The sequence below is a fragment of the Hordeum vulgare genome, chromosome 7H, assembly GCF_904849725.1.
Source record: "Hordeum vulgare subsp. vulgare chromosome 7H, MorexV3_pseudomolecules_assembly, whole genome shotgun sequence".
Lineage (NCBI taxonomy): Eukaryota > Viridiplantae > Streptophyta > Magnoliopsida > Poales > Poaceae > Hordeum > Hordeum vulgare.
The window spans coordinates 520557381-520573236 of NC_058524.1; the positions used below are offsets into that span (position 1 = coordinate 520557381).

The 15856-nt window shown below is 43.9% G+C and overlaps 1 protein-coding gene across 1 annotated transcript; it reads left to right on the top strand.

The window, feature by feature from the left end:
* Nucleotides 1-12644: 12644 nt before the first annotated feature.
* On the top strand, nt 12645-14471 carry LOC123409696 (berberine bridge enzyme-like Cyn d 4). The gene has a single exon (XM_045102560.1). The coding sequence runs from the start codon at nt 12680-12682 to the stop codon at nt 14240-14242; it is 1563 nt and encodes a 520-aa protein (XP_044958495.1). The 5' UTR covers nt 12645-12679; the 3' UTR covers nt 14243-14471.
* The last annotated feature ends 1385 nt before the right edge of the window (nt 14472-15856 follow it).

Below are 15856 nucleotides of genomic sequence, written 5' to 3' on the forward strand. Positions count from 1 at the left end.
GCGCGACCCACCCCTAGGTCTTGCCAAGAGGCCGCCTGGGTGGGGCCCACGCCCTCGGGTGCCCTTCATTCGCCTATATTTACCCCTCGACAAGGAAAACCCTATATAACATCCAGAATCGCGAATTTCTCCATCGTTCCGCCGCCGCAGCGCTTCTGAGATCGGGAGCGTCACGAGACCTCTTCCCGGCACCCTGCTGGAGGGAAGATTGACCTCCGGGAGCTTCTCCACCACCATGGACGCTTCCTGGACCTGCCGTGAGTAGTCCCCCTTGGACCATGGGTCCATGACCATTAGCTATGTGATGTCTTCTCGCTAATCTTGTGCTTCCATGATTAGCCCTTGTGAGCTGCCCTACATGATCAAGCCATCTACGTAATTCTCTTGCTATTGCTATGCTTGGTTTGTTGGGATCCGATGGATTATGAGATTATGTTCAGATTGTTATGAGTTATATATTTAATTATCCTTTTATATTATGTTCCTTAGTGATTCATGCATGTTCGTCGTTGCTATTTATTGCTTTGGCCGAGTAGTAGATTGTAACTCAAAGAGGGAGCGTTATGCATGATTTTGGGTTCATGCCCCTCGATGTCTAGCTTGAGTGACAGAAACATGAGACTAGGGGATGTGATGTTGCCACCAGGGAGAAAACAACGATGCTTGTGACCACGGTTGCAAGGATTGTTTACCTTACGCATAGTTCGTTAATGCAATTGTCCGTTGCTTTGAGTTTACACTTTGGGTGGGACTCGCAACTTAATACCAGCGAGATGTTCTGGATAGATATCTCAAGGTGGATGATTAGTAAGTAGATGCTGATGAATAAACGATCTAGTTGTCTTGGTGTATTGCCCATTACTATTGAGCCTCTAACTCTCAAGTAGCATAATTAGCATTGCGGTGCGTTCTAATTCTGTCAATTGCCCAACTGTAATTTGTTTACCCAAGCATAGTTGTTTATCGTCTTTTGGGAGAGAGACATCACTAGTGAACATCATGTGACTCCGGTCCATATCACCATCATTGTTTACACCTCCACCATTTACCTTTTTATTCACTTTTCCGTTGCAATCACTATTACTATTCCCGCTTGTGTTTTGATCCTTTGCAAACTACAAGGCCGGAGAGATTGACAACCTCTCTGTACTTGTTGGGAGCAAAGTTATTTGTTGTGTGTGCAGGTCCATGTCTTCTGCTAGCCAAGATAGCAAACATCTACTTGTTGATCCTAGGAGTCATCCTAGTTCGATAAACCTTACAGTCTCCATGTAAGGTAAAACTTGCTGCTGGCTACATCTCAAGCTTCCACTTAGGGTAACCAACGAGGTGCGAGAAGTATATACATCATCTCGTCATCAAGCAAAGTTTTCTGGCGCCGTTGCCGGGGACTCCAGTCTTCAAGATAGGGGAGTTGCACGCTATCTTTTACTTTTGCTTTTTAGTCTTGTTAGTTTGCTTTCTAGTTTTTTCTTTAGAGTCTTATACCAAAAACCACAAAAAAATTAGTTACTTTGCTTTGTTTAGTCAGTATGCCTAAATTCTTTGCCGCTTGTGTTGCACCCGAAGGAGAGATTCTCACCTTCAAACAAAGGGTTGGAGAAAGTTTGAAAGATGCTTGGTATAGAATTAAAAATTCTCAAGATAGAGCCACCAAGAAGCAATCCACCACTATTTTGCTTAGAAATTTTTATGTTGGTATTACTTCTAGACACATCAATACGAGGGAATTTCTTGGAAGCTCCCGTTGGGGAGGCTCTTAACATTATGGAAAATCTTGTCGGGATCCCACCTATTGTTGACATAAAGGATGATATAACTTTAGCTCACGTTATGAGTAAACTTGAGAAGATAGAGCTAGAGATGCCAAGCATGAGTAAAATAAATGAATTAGATCGTAGGATTCAAGGGAAATTAAATAGACTTGATAGCTACATGCACAAAATTTGCAAAACTTTGGAGACCCTTAAATCCCATGATTTGGATCCTTCTAGGATTGATAGGGTCGAGGATATTTTTGAAACTTTAGAAACTACTCTATCCTCCATCAATACTAAAAAGGTAGAAAACCCCGCAAGGAAGGGACCTAGGTTCGTTAACGTACCCAAGGTTCCTCAACCCAAAACAAATATACCTATTGCTAGGGGTGTTGAAACTGTAAAGACCTTGGAAGAGATACCTCTCTTAAATAGAATTAGAAATGAGATTCCAATTGGTCTTACTACCTTTGCTTTTGTTCCTAGAAGTGTTGCCACTAAGACTCTCTATGAGAGTCCTCTTAAGACTAGTTGAACTATTGAAGATCACTTTGATGATCTTGATGATCGTTCAATTGATACAACTTGATCTTTTTGCATTATGCCTAGCTCATAGGCATAAAAGAAAGCGTTTGTTGCGAGGCAAAACAATTTGTTTCTACTTTCAGTTTTAGTGGTCTTGATGCTTGTTACTACTATAGCAACATCATTGTATCTTTATTTTAAAGCTTTGTTTTAAGTTTTAGCCTCCGATTGCAAGAAAGTTCAAAAGTTGTGACATGTTGTCCAGAAACAGATTATGTATGCTTGGCGGAAAAATTCTCCAAAAATCACCAGATCATATTTTTGATCTGAATCTTTTTGACAGAATGATATATATAATTTCGTTTCTGGCATATGTTCTAAGTTTTTTGATTTGAGTTGCAGAAGTGCCCTGAATAAATTATTTACGACCTGCTGTTCTGTTTTTCACAGATTTTGCCCTGTTTTGCGTTTTCATTGGTTTGCAAATACTAAGTTTACTTTTTATTTGCAAAAACCTTTTGGAAATCATGAGAAACAGTAGATTTTCATGAAAATCATTATTTCTAGCAGGTAATGAATTATTTTATTAAGGTTACTAACCACTCTAATCAGCTTATAACGAGTTTCGTATGAAGGGAGTTTTCAAGTATGTGATGGGAGATGATGAAAGAAGATACATGAGTGTCAAGCGCTCAAGATTGGGTATGCCCCCATGCAACCCCAAGTAATATTCAAGGAGACTCAAGAGTCTAAGCTTGGGGATGCCCCCGTGCATCCCCTTCTCTATCAATAATCATCAGTTCCTCCATCTCCATGCTATATTTTTATCACTTCATATGTTATGTGCTATGCTTGGAGCGTCCCGCTCGTTACTTTTTAGTTTGTTTTAGTTTGCTTGCTGTTCATAACAAGTCGGAACCTATCCTACCTTGTTTGGGAGAGAAACACGCTCCATTTCACTCTAGAACACAACATAGGTTTTCATGCTTATCTTTTTGTGTGTTCTTTATCTTTTCATAGCTACTGTCATGCTTAGCTCTTAGTTTTCTTGCTTATCTTTTTAAGAGCTTTTATTTAGGTTGCTTTTGGAACTCTCTTGAGTTATCATGCTTATGTTGTTTAGAGAGTTGGCTTGTTGCACTGAGTTGTGTGTCGTGCATGAGTAGGTAACTGAGGTTGCTATTTAAGTATAGTAGTAACTTGCAATAGTTTTGAGGTATTGATTTGAGTAATGTTTGGACTATTGGTGCCAAGAGCTTGAGCCTATTAGTGATAGGTGTCGTATTTTGGGAAATACGTGTTTTTTTCAAAAACTAAAAATTAGTTGAGAACTCTAGCTACTAAATTAATCGCTAACCTCTGGAGGGGTTGGAATATATAGAGTACCCTCACGTTACCATGAGTCAAGGATGCGCAAGGATAACCAAACTCCCAAACACTCCTGCTCGGGGTACTTGTCTCTTTGTGAATTTCCTCACTAGATAGAGAGTTACCGATAATAAGTGTATGAGTTCTTCGGACTAATGTGAGTACTCGATTGTTGGCACTTCCACCATCCATATTTTGCTAGCCTCTTCGGTACCGTGCATTGCCCTTTCTCATCTTGAGAGTTGGTGCAAACTCCGCCGCTGCATCCAAACCCATGACATGATATGCTTTGTCATACATAAGCCTCATTATATCTTTCCTCAAAACAGCCACCATACCTACCTATTAAGGCATTTCCATAGCCTTTCCGAGATACATTGCCATGCAACATCCACCATCTCATGACTTGATCTTCATGTCATACATGCTTTTTCTTGATCGTAGAGGCGCATGATAGTTGGGCCTTGCCCATATTATTGATACATGATGCGCTAGTTGCATATCCTGCTACACTGGAAGAGGCATACTTTTGCATACATCATGATAGTTTTCACTTGTCTTTATGTTGAGTACTACTTATAAAGTGTGATGATCTTCTTTTTATTCATGTAAAACATAGAGTGTTGCCTTAAGTGACGGAAAGATCCCAAAGAGGACAAAACAAAAGATCCCAAAGAGGACAAATGAGAGATAAATAGAAAGAGCCAAAGAGGCCACAAAAAAATAAAAAAGAGAGAGAAAAAAGAGAAAAAGAAATAAAAAGAGATAAGCGGGCAACACTACTATTCGATTTGAAGATCCACATTCGTACTCCATTGCTATATTTGTGCTACATAGAGATTATCGTTCATGCATAACTATGTGGGGACCCTTACACTATAGAACTTGGTTTGCTTATTCCAATGACGAGCCTCCTCAAATGAGCTCTAGGTCTTCATGAGAAAACAAGTTGGATGCACCCCCACTAGTTCCATTAGAGAGCTTACCTTAGCTCATATGTGCATTTGTTACATGGCAATCCCTTCTCCTCACATCATATCTATCATTTGGCTTTCTCTCACCTATGGTTGTCCTTATTGATGTGAGCCTTTCACACCTTTTTGTCTTCCTTCTCCATCATTATTCTATTTGCCATCCTAAGTGCCAACATTTGTTGCTTACGCTCATCCATTGCATGAGTGCTCAAAGTCGAAAGGGAGATGATCATTTTGACTTGTGCCTGACTAGTGGTGTGGGGATGAGTCAAAATAAGATTCCGAAGGAGACCAAGTGTGAGGTTTAGTAGATTGAGTTCTCAACTAAAAAATATTTTTTAATCTCAACCCATCTCCCATTTCTTGCATGTAAACACCATTTGAAGACATCCGAGTCACGGATAGCGAGAGATCATGCACCTTTATGTTCTTACTTTGCTAATTTCAATACTAGATATATATACTCTTGCTTGTTATTATCTTGACTTGAATTGCATATCTTACTTGCTTTAATTTGAAGTTCTTATATGTGTGTTAGCATGTCACCACAAAAATTATTTCTGTTATCATTTATCTACTCAAGGACGAGCAGAAATTAAGCTTGGGGATGTTGATACGTCCCAAATGTATCTATAATTTCTGCTTGTTCCATGATCTTTTGGGTGACATTGTTATATGTTTTGCTACACTTTTATATCATTTTACACATATTTGGACTAACCTACTAACTCAGTGCACTGAGTGCCAGTTTCTATTTGCTGATGTCTTTTTTGCACGTCCTTTTACCCAATTTTCTGAAGCCTGAAAAATCCTGAGATAAATATATAAAAATCAGCGTACTCGAAGCTTCCAGATCACCGAAGGGGGGGCAGAGGGGTGCGAGGGACACCCAGGTGACCTGTGGGCGCGACCCACCCCTAGGCCGTGCCAAGAGGTCGCATGGGTGGGGCCCACGCCCTCTGGTGCCCTCATTTCGCCTATATTTACCCCTCGACGAGGAGAATCGCGAATTTCTCCATCGTTCCGCTGTTGCAGCGCTTCCGAGATCGGGAGCATCAGGAGACCTCTTCCCAGCACCCTGCCGGAGGGAGGATTGACCTCCGGGAGCTTCTCCACCGCCATGGACGCTTCCTGGACCTGCCGTTAGTAGTCCCCCTTGGACCATGGGTCCATGACTAGTAGCTATGTGATGTCTTCTCTCTAATCTTTTGCTTCCATGATTAGACCTTGTGAGCTGCCCTACATGATCAAGGCATCTATGTAGTTCTCTTGCTATTGCTATGCTCGGTTTGTTGGGATCCGATGAATTATGAGATTATGTTCAGATTGTTATGAGTTATATATTTGATTATCCTTTTATATTATGTTCCTTAGTGATTCATGCATGTTCTCCATTGCTATTTATTTCTTTGGTCGAGTAGTAGATTGTAACTCAAAGAGGGAGCGTTATGCATGATTGTGGGTTCAACTAGAGTACATAGTTCTTATCCATCTCATGTGACTAGCCATGTCAACACAACGATGATATAACATGCATTAATTTAGGAATGAGAAAATTCAAAAATCTATAACTTTTGAAATCATGTGTTGAAATTATGATCTGTTTTCACCGTTGGGTTACTCGTGACGAGCTCTTCAAAATTGAATCCCATGTGGACATGTTTTGATGATTTTTTTTCAAAAGCAACTTTAATGCTAGATGAGACAACTTTAGTGTGAAGCATGAGCTACTTTGATGCTAGATGATTGCCCCGTGTGTATTACTGAATTAACCTAGCAGCCTCCTAATTATTTGTATGCAATAGAGTAATAGGAGGTTAACATGATTGCTAAGTTGCATACATTAAAAACTAAGTTGTAAATAGTCCAGTCGACTACCATACTGTTAAAGTTGCTTCGGTCGCTTCTTGAGCACTTCTTTGACCGCATGGTTGGGAGGAGGTGTGTAGTGTGGTGGGGCTCCTGTACTCTGCTCTTCGTGGTGACACTACTAGGGAAAACCCTAGTAGTAGCGCGGGGAAATGATATATTAGTAGCGTAGGGGCCCGCGCTACTGCTATGGTGCTATAGCTAACTTTTAGCAGTAGCGCCGGTCCAATCCGTGCTACTACTACTTCTGCTAGTAGTAGTGCGGTTGCCACCTGCGCTACTACTACCTAGGTGTAGCGTGGGTAAGGGTCCCGTGCTACTACTAACTAATTAATAATTAAAATAAATAAATTCATCCAACGGCTGTTGCTGCTGCTGGGCGTCAACGTCATCTCCATCCACGGCCGATGTTGGTCCTGGAGGGGATGAAGTCGTCCATGGTGATGGTGCTTCCACACCCAACTCATCCTCGCACCTCTCCTCTGCTGATACTACAAAAGAAGAGAAAACGATTAGAAGATGAAGATTCAGAGAGAGAGATTGAGAGGAGTAGGAAGAGCAACTAACCGGTCGTTGTGTCCATGGCGGATCTGGCCGCCGCCATGGATGGCGCTCCGCTAGATCTCCCTCTCCTCCAGCAACAAAGAAGGAGGAGGAAGGGGGGAGGGGGCCACGGTGGGAGTGGAGGTCGTCGGATTTGGGGAGGCGATGAGGTGCAAGGCCGGCGGTGGTGGTGGGTGAGGAAGGGAGTCACGGGTGGGATGGAGAAGCGGAATCATGGGAGTGTGGGTTTCGATTTGGGACTCGTTGGGAGCCATGGAGGAGGAGGTGTGCTTGGTAAGGAGCACCATGGGAGAGCCTATGGAGAGAGGGGGAGACTGAGGGAGAGAGGAGGGATTCGGCGGAGGATACGTGGACTTCACCTACCTTGTACTTAGTAGTAGCGAGGAGTCTAAACACGCGCTACTACTATCAACTTAGTAGTAGCACTGGTTTATACCCCGCGCTACTACCATTACATGTCCGGGGGGCACGGTTGAGACCACTTAGTAGTAGTGAGGGGTAAAAACCCGCTCTATTACTATCAACTTAGTAGTAGCGAGGGGTCAAAACCCGCGCTACTAGTAAGTACAAGTAGCGAGGGGTAAAAACTCGCGCTACTAGTAAGCGTCTGTCTATAAGCTTTTCCCTAGTAGTGTGAAGCAGCGTCGGCGAGCCCTAAGGTCGGGAAGACAGGATCTGTGACTGGAGATGGGCGGTGTGGAGCGGCACAAGGGGGCCGACGAGGCTGACGGGTGGCGTCCACGACGGTAGATGCAGGGTCGCATCCGACTTGGAGCTCTAAGGCAACATCATGGTGGTTCCTTGCGAGAAGAAGAAAAGAGATGAGGAGAGGGATGTGGGATGGAGGGGGAGGAAGGAGGGTGCGGGGAGGAAGGATGATCGGAGGACTTCCACCTGATCTAGATCCTTCATGAGGAATTTTACTGCGGCGGCCGGCGAGCCCTAAGGTCGTGAACACGATATTTGGGACTGGAGATGTGCGGTGCGGAGTGGCGCAAGGGGGCCGATGAGGCTGACAGGGCAGATCCAGGGTGGGTGACATCCACGATGGCGAATGTGGGGTCGCATCGGACTTGGAGCTCTAAGGCAACATCCATGGTGGTTCCTTGCGAGAAGAAGAAAATAAATAGGAGAAGATATGTGGGAGGGAGGAGGAAGGAGGGATGCCATGAGCAAGGATGACCGGAGGACTTAACCTTGATCTAGATCGCTCATGAGGAATATTAGTGAAGGAGATGAAACTGACATATGCACTAGTAGAAAAGGGGCATTTAGCCCCGGTTCTTTTGGGCTATTAGTCCCGGTTCAGGAACCGGGACTAATCATCCAGGACTAATGCTAGCCCCGGTTCAGCCCCGAACCGGGGCTAATGGCCCTCCACGTGGCGGGGCTGGGAGCGAGGGGGGGGGAGGACCTTTAGTCCCGGTTCTAGTTACGAACCGGGACTAAAGGATCCATCTGTTTATTTTGTTTGTTTGACCCAAAAAGGTAGATTTTTTTTATAAAAAAATCAACTTTTACTTTTGAATATTTTTTGATTTGTTTTGATGTTTTATTCCAATTTTCAAATCTTTGAATTATTTGAAAATTTAATCTCTAATCATCCATCCTCACTGCTCTAGCGTGGATCACTCATTACAAATCGTCTAACTTCTCAGCCAGTCATCCATCCTCTCACTGCTTCAGCCCAAGCACGCTTAACTTTCTCGTTCTATCGCCCCTAGTTGCCAAGTCTGCACTTGTTGTTTTCCTGACAATAGTAAGTTATCAATCCTAAACAACCTCGTGTCTTGATGTCATGTCACATGATTTAATTTTTTGAATTCAAACGATTATTAAAATAAACTATCTAGGTAATAATAATAGTGAATTTCAATGAAAACAACCTAATATTTTAAATAAAATTATTTCTTCTTATTTTTCTGGAATTTTTTTTGAAATAACTTTTATTACATTCGAAATTTTGAGCATCTGAGAAAACTTCACTCGGCAAGCCCCGGTGAAATCGAGTCCCAATTTTTCTCTAGTTTTTTTTATATATTAAACTTTTTTTTCGACGTCGTATGCAAAAGTCATGGCCGTTTTACAATTTTTTTCCTTTTTTTTGGAAAAACGGTCAAAATTCATATCTCAAAATTTGTATAGCAACTAGGCACTAAAACCTAACTACATCTCAAAGGATTTTATTTCTTCAAGATTTTATCATTTTTGTTTATTTTCTACAAAACTAAAAAAGACGGTCCACCGGGGGGGTAGAGTTTGAGAATTTCAGAATCCCCCTTTAGCCAAGAGTCCAATCGTACCCGTCGACTACATTTGCTAGCACCGTCCCCGTCAGAGTCACAACTAAGGTTAACCAAGCCAGAGTTAACCCTTTCTAACTTTATTTTCTATGTTGAGCTAAATGACCTTGAAATTGAAAAGCACTATAATAAACTCTGAAAATGTTGAAACTTGGCATGGTTTCATCATTTTATCCATATAGCTTGTGCTAAAAAGTTGAGAGGGTTTCGACAAGAACTGGATGCACTTCGTGTACAAACTGGACCATCTCCTTCGAAGTATCAAGGTTTCACACGAAAACCCATCTGCTAGAAAGGCATTTTTTTAGTTATTTCAACTCCAGACTTTGTGTGCATTTTTTGCATTCAATATGCACCATCCAAAACCACATCCTAAAATTTCAACCCTTTATAACTTCATTTGCTATTTTTCATGCATTTAATGATGTTTTGACCTAAATGACCCTAAAGTTGAAAAGCCCGACAAATGACCTCTAAAAAGGTTGAAACTTGGCATGGTATCATCATTTCACCCACATAGCATGTCCTAACAAGTTGAGAGGGTTACGATAAAAACTGGATGCACTTTGTGTACAAAATGGACAATCTCTTTTGAAGTATCAGGGTTTCGAACGAAAACTCATCTCTTGCAAAGGGATTTCATTTTTTTGAACTTATTTGAACTCACTACTATTTGTGTGTTCAAAATACACCATTCAAAGCCACATCATAAATTTTCAACATTTTCCGACTTCATTTGGTATATTTCATGCATTTACTTATTTTTTTTAAGCTAATTGACCCTGAAATTAAAAAGCACTACAAATGAACTCTGAAAAGGTTGAAAGTTGGCATGGTATCATCATTTCACCCACATGGCATGTGCTAAAAAGTTGAGAGAGTTACGACAAAAACTGGATACACTTCGTGTACAAACTATATCATCCTTCGAAGTATCAAGGTTTCACACGAAAAACCATATGTTACAAAGGCCTTTTATTAAAATTATTTTAACTCCATACTTTTTATGCATTCAATATGCAACATACTATAACATGTTAAAATCTACAGAAAGAACTAACTAAAGATAATAATAATAAACAACAATTAAATGACTAAAACAACTATATAAGCAAAACAATATTGTTTTAATTAAAATCCTAATTTAAATTATTCTAAAAATAACCAAATAAATCTTACTGCGACAACAATCTAACACATGACTAGGAGAAAAAAGAATTAAATTAAAAACAATTTGTAAACTCAAATTATTCACAATTTGGGTTTAAAGCAAATTTGAACAAATTCAAATTTAAACCATTCAAATTTGAAAAATAATTGCACAAACAGAAACTAGACAAAATTTTGAATCTAATGCAAAAAAATCACTCAAAAACATTAAATATCCTAAAAGATATAAGCAATTTAAAACAGAAACTACAAACAGAAGATAAATTTAAAAACAGAAAAAAAATCAAAACTCCTCTAGTCCCGGTTCATGTCTCGAACCGGGACTAAAGGTCTATTCCGTAGTCCCGGTTCAAGACACGAACCGGGACTAAAGCCTCCAAACCTTTTAGTCCCGATTTGAGACACGAACCGGGACTAAAGGTCCCATTTAAACCGGGACTAATGACCGACCGACGCCCTTGCCGCTCGAACTGAGACTAATGCTAACATTAGTCCCGGTTCATAATGAAACCGAGACTAATGTGTAAATCGAGCTGGGACGGAAGCTCCTTTTTCTACTAGTGATGGGACATACATTTTAGATGTCAAAGTAAGAGTGCTGTCTTTTATGCCTTGGCGAGTGGGCTCAGCCTGTCATGAACAGGTCTATATGAGCCTAATCGGGCACATATTGTTTTTTAGCATGATAGGCTTTTGCGAAAAAATAGTCATAGAGTGATAGTTCTCAACTAAATTTTACAGAGTGGCGTGTTTGATCAAATTATAGTATTCTCTGTGTAAAAATATAAAAGTATTTAAAACACTATTTTAATGATTTAGACGTTTTTATATTTTTTTTATTACTAAAGGAATAAGAGCAACGCCAATGAGGCGACCCATTTCGTCTATGGTAGTTCGTTTGGTCCGCGTGGACAAAAGTGATGGCCCAAAGCGCGGACCCATTGCTAAAACGCGTCCGCGCCGATCCATTTCCGGCTCAAATTTGGGACTGAAATGGGTCCGCATATGACCGGCCTGACCCACTTATCACACAGCCACCCAGCCACGTGTGTGTGCTTCACCTCTACGTGCTTATTTAATTCGTTGTTCCACCCCATCCACCTTTCTCCCATTATTATATTACCATGGTGGTGTTGTCCACTTGCTTTCCGTTGGATGCATGTGCTAACTCATTTAAAAAAGCGGACACAGACAGGACGGCGAACGACCCAAACAGACGAAAAGCGGACAAAATTGCCGTCCGTTTGGGTCGGTCCGTTGGAGCTGCTCTAACTTCTTGTTAAACACTCTGGCGTGGCCAGCTAATGAATTCACGTATCCCGAGCTCATAACTCGGAGCAAGTACAATAAGGTTACATAAACAGGCTATAAGGATTAAAATATTCTATTTTTCTTAAGTGGAGGAGAGAGAAGAGAAGTTGACTCCGGGTGAGTAGCTAGCTACAACACGAGACCCAAAACACTTTATAAAATTATATGAGTCAACTACTACTAAAATACTCACTGTGTTCCTAAATATAAGACCTTTTCTGATTACACTATGAACTACATACGGATGTATATAGACATATTTTAGAGTGTAGATTCACTCATTTTGCTATGTATGTAGTCTTCTAGTGAAATCTCTAAAATGTCTTATATTTAGCCCTCGTTTGATTAAGGGGGATTGTGGAGGTTTTGAGAGGAAAATCCCCGGGAGGGACAGAAACCCCACAGATCCTCGGACGCCCATTTGATAGGAGGGGTTTGCTTAGCCCAATCCCCTCCGTTCCCCTTCAATCCCTTCCTATCCATGTGTTTCAAAACCCTCCTCGGGGGACTAGTGAAAGCAAAGTCCCGGGGATTTGAGAGGATTGGGTGAAACAAAGGAATTCATTCAATCCCGTGAAATCCCTCCCTCTCAAAACCTCCCCAATCCCCCTTAACCAAATGAGGCCTTAGAAACAGAGCTGCTTATTAAGTTGGTTCTACCCCATATGACATGACAACTTTTCATATTCAATTGTTGGCTGTATTAATCATGTTCTCAGTTCATAATACTGCTCCACGGCTTGGATCGACTCGGAGTACGAGTAGTATATAAGGAGCTTAGGCCAGGTAGCTTAAGCACAGCGAAGTCACGCACCATCATCAGTGCGGGAAGCAAAAGATGGCTATGCTCAAACGCTTAGCACTCGCACTCTTCGTTAGCTTCTTCTCATGCTACCTGACATCGGTCCCTTCCCTAGCCTCCCCTGATGACTTCCTCCAATGCTTACGGGACAAGATACCTAGCGAGCTCCTGTACACCCAGAGCTCGAGCAGCTTCGCCGGCGTGCTTGTCTCCTCCATTAGGAGCGCCAGATTCTTCACCAACACCACGGTGAGGCCGCTCTGCGTCGTGAGGCCGACCGACGCCTCCCACGTCCAGGCCGCCGTGCTCTGCGGCCGCACGCAGGGCGTGCGTCTCCGCGTGCGCAGCGGCGGGCACGACTACGAGGGCCTGTCGTACCGGTCGGTGCGGCCCGAGGTGTTCGGAGTGGTCGACCTCGCCGACCTCCGCGCCGTGAGTGTGAATCAGTCGGAGACCACTGCTTGGGTCGACTCCGGCGCGACCATCGGGGAGCTGTACTACACCATCGCCAAGGACAACTCCCAGCTCGCGTTCCCGGCCGGCCTGTGCCCGACCATCGGCGTGGGCGGCCACTTCAGCGGTGGCGCCATCGGCATGATGATGCGCAAGTATGGCCTCGCCGTCGACAACGTCCTCGACGCCAAGCTTGTCAACGCCAACGGGGATCTCCTCGACAGGGCCGGCATGGGGGAGGACCTCTTCTGGGCCATCCGAGGCGGCGGCGGCGGGAGCTTCGGCATCGTGCTCTCGTGGAAGGTCCAGCTCGTGCAGGTCCCACCGACGGTCACCATGTTCAACATCGTAAGGACGCTTGACCAGGGCGCCGTAGACATCGTGACGAGATGGCAAGATGTCGGGCCATCACTCCCCAACGATCTCACCATAAGGGTGATCGTGCAGGGCCAGCAAGCACTGTTCCAGGCCCTATACCTCGGCACGTGCAGCTCGCTCGTGGCGACCATGGGCGACCAGTTCCCGGAGCTCGCCATGACGAGCGCCGACTGCCAGTCGATGACCTGGCTCCAGTCCATAGCCTTCATCAGCTTCTGGAACAGGGACACGCCGGTGGAGGTGCTCCTGAGCCGGACCACTAGCCTGAGCACCTTCACCAAAAGCAAGTCGGACTACGTCCAGAGCGCCATCTCCAAGGGCGTATGGAAGAACATCTTCTCCTGGTTCACGATGAACGGCGCCGGGCTCATCATCCTGGAGCCCCACGGCGGGTTCATGGGGAGCGTCCCCACCGACGCGACGCCGTACCCTCACCGGAGCGGCGTGCTGTACAACGTCCAGTACATGGTGTTCTGGCAGGGTGACGGGGGCACGGCGGCGAACACCTGGCTCGGCAACTTGTACGACTTCATGGGGCAGTACGTGAGCAAGAACCCGAGGCAGGCGTACGTCAACTACCGGGACCTGGACATCGGCCAGAACGTGGTGGTGGACGACGCCACCACGTTCGACAGCGCCAAGGTTTGGGGTGAGCAGTACTTCACGAGCAACTTCCAGAGGCTCGCGGCAGTGAAGGCGGCCGTGGATCCCACCGACTACTTCAGAAACGAGCAGAGCATCCCGCCATTGGTCCAAGGACGTAAGTGAGCAAGGTTGTACTACTGTATTTGTATGCAAGCGATCCAACTAATTAATTGGATGCTTTGTAATGACTATTGGTTGTGAAAACGGAAGTAGGATGCACCAAGGCAATTTGTGCTTCTGTCAGTTCATGCATGAGAGCAACGGAAGTAGGATGCGGCAACCAAAATTGTAATTTGGCTGTCACTTCATGAATGAAAACACGACGATCTATCTGTCGATGGACTGGAATCCCTGCGTGCATACATGTGCAATGTTTGTTTGATTTCGGGCCGGTTCTTTTGCCGGCTTAGAGAATAAGCCGCTTCATCCCCAGCTTTTTTATATGATTTTGCTAAAACACATCTAGATGTGAGATAAGTATTTTACATCTAAGTCATATATTATTGACCTTACAAAAAGATTTGTGTCAGAATTTTTTTCCATTTTCTTTTTATGCTTGATTTAATTATTTAGATGTGTAATTACTATGTCACATCCAGATGTGCCTAGACACACCCTTTCTTATGAAAGGCCCCTCTTATTTATTGGGATTTTTAACTAGCTATGAGATTTACTAATGATAGAAGCCTCAACAAATTTGAAGAGCGGTTTAGTTCTCTTTAACCTGGGAGAGGCAGCTTATTTTTAAGCCGTCTAATTTCTTTTAAAACAAGGCAAAAGATTTTCCATTTGCATTGATCAAGGAAGAAGGTTAAGACTTGAGGCCCTAGGCCAAATAAGATACATCGCTCTCGCGACATGATATTACAAGAATGTTTCGCACCCGCTAAGCTCCAAAGCGAGCACTCCTCCTTGATCTTCGCGATCACCACTCCCACCGATACGGCTGTGTTACGGAAAACTCTGGTGATGGGGTTATAGTCCTAGAGTAGGGTCATAGGCATGTCCTGTGGGGCCTATCCAAGGACTACCCTTCATGAAGGATAAGACCCTTAGTCAGTTCCGACTGAATTGAGGACTTCCCATCATCCAATCGGTGACGATTCCTCTATCATCCAGTCAGAGATGAGCATTCGGAGCGTATCAAGCTTACCGACTGGATTCCACTCTGTACATCGTAACCCCCCTGGAGGGCAACGGTCATACGTTTCCATATACCTTTATTAGCATTTGAGACATACGTTACCTGTAACGTATGCAGTTATTCACCACTACTCCACCCCTGCGCACCGAACCGTTGTGAAGGGTAGCGCACTCTATATAAGCCGCCCTTCCCCACTGGTGCAGGGGTTAGCAATTCACTGTAATCCATATTCCACTCGACAACAAGCTCCCAAGAGCACTGAGACGTAGGGCTTTTACCTCCACCGTAGAGGGGCCTGAACTCATACAACCTCGCCGTAGCTAAGGCTCTGCCCATCCTTTCGTACCCTAACATCTACTGTCAGGCTTATACCCACGATAATTGGCGCCCACCGTGGGGCACGCGTCTAAGCGATTTCCGGCGAGTTTGCGACTACATCTTTTCATTATGTCATCCGGTGGAGATCTGAGCATGGGTCACGAGATCCTCTTCGGCGCTCTCTCCTTCATCGTCGACGATTCGGCATGGCTTCGGGATGCCCCTCTCGACGTCGAGGCGCTCCCTAGTCGCGGGGCTACGCACTTCCGTGCCGG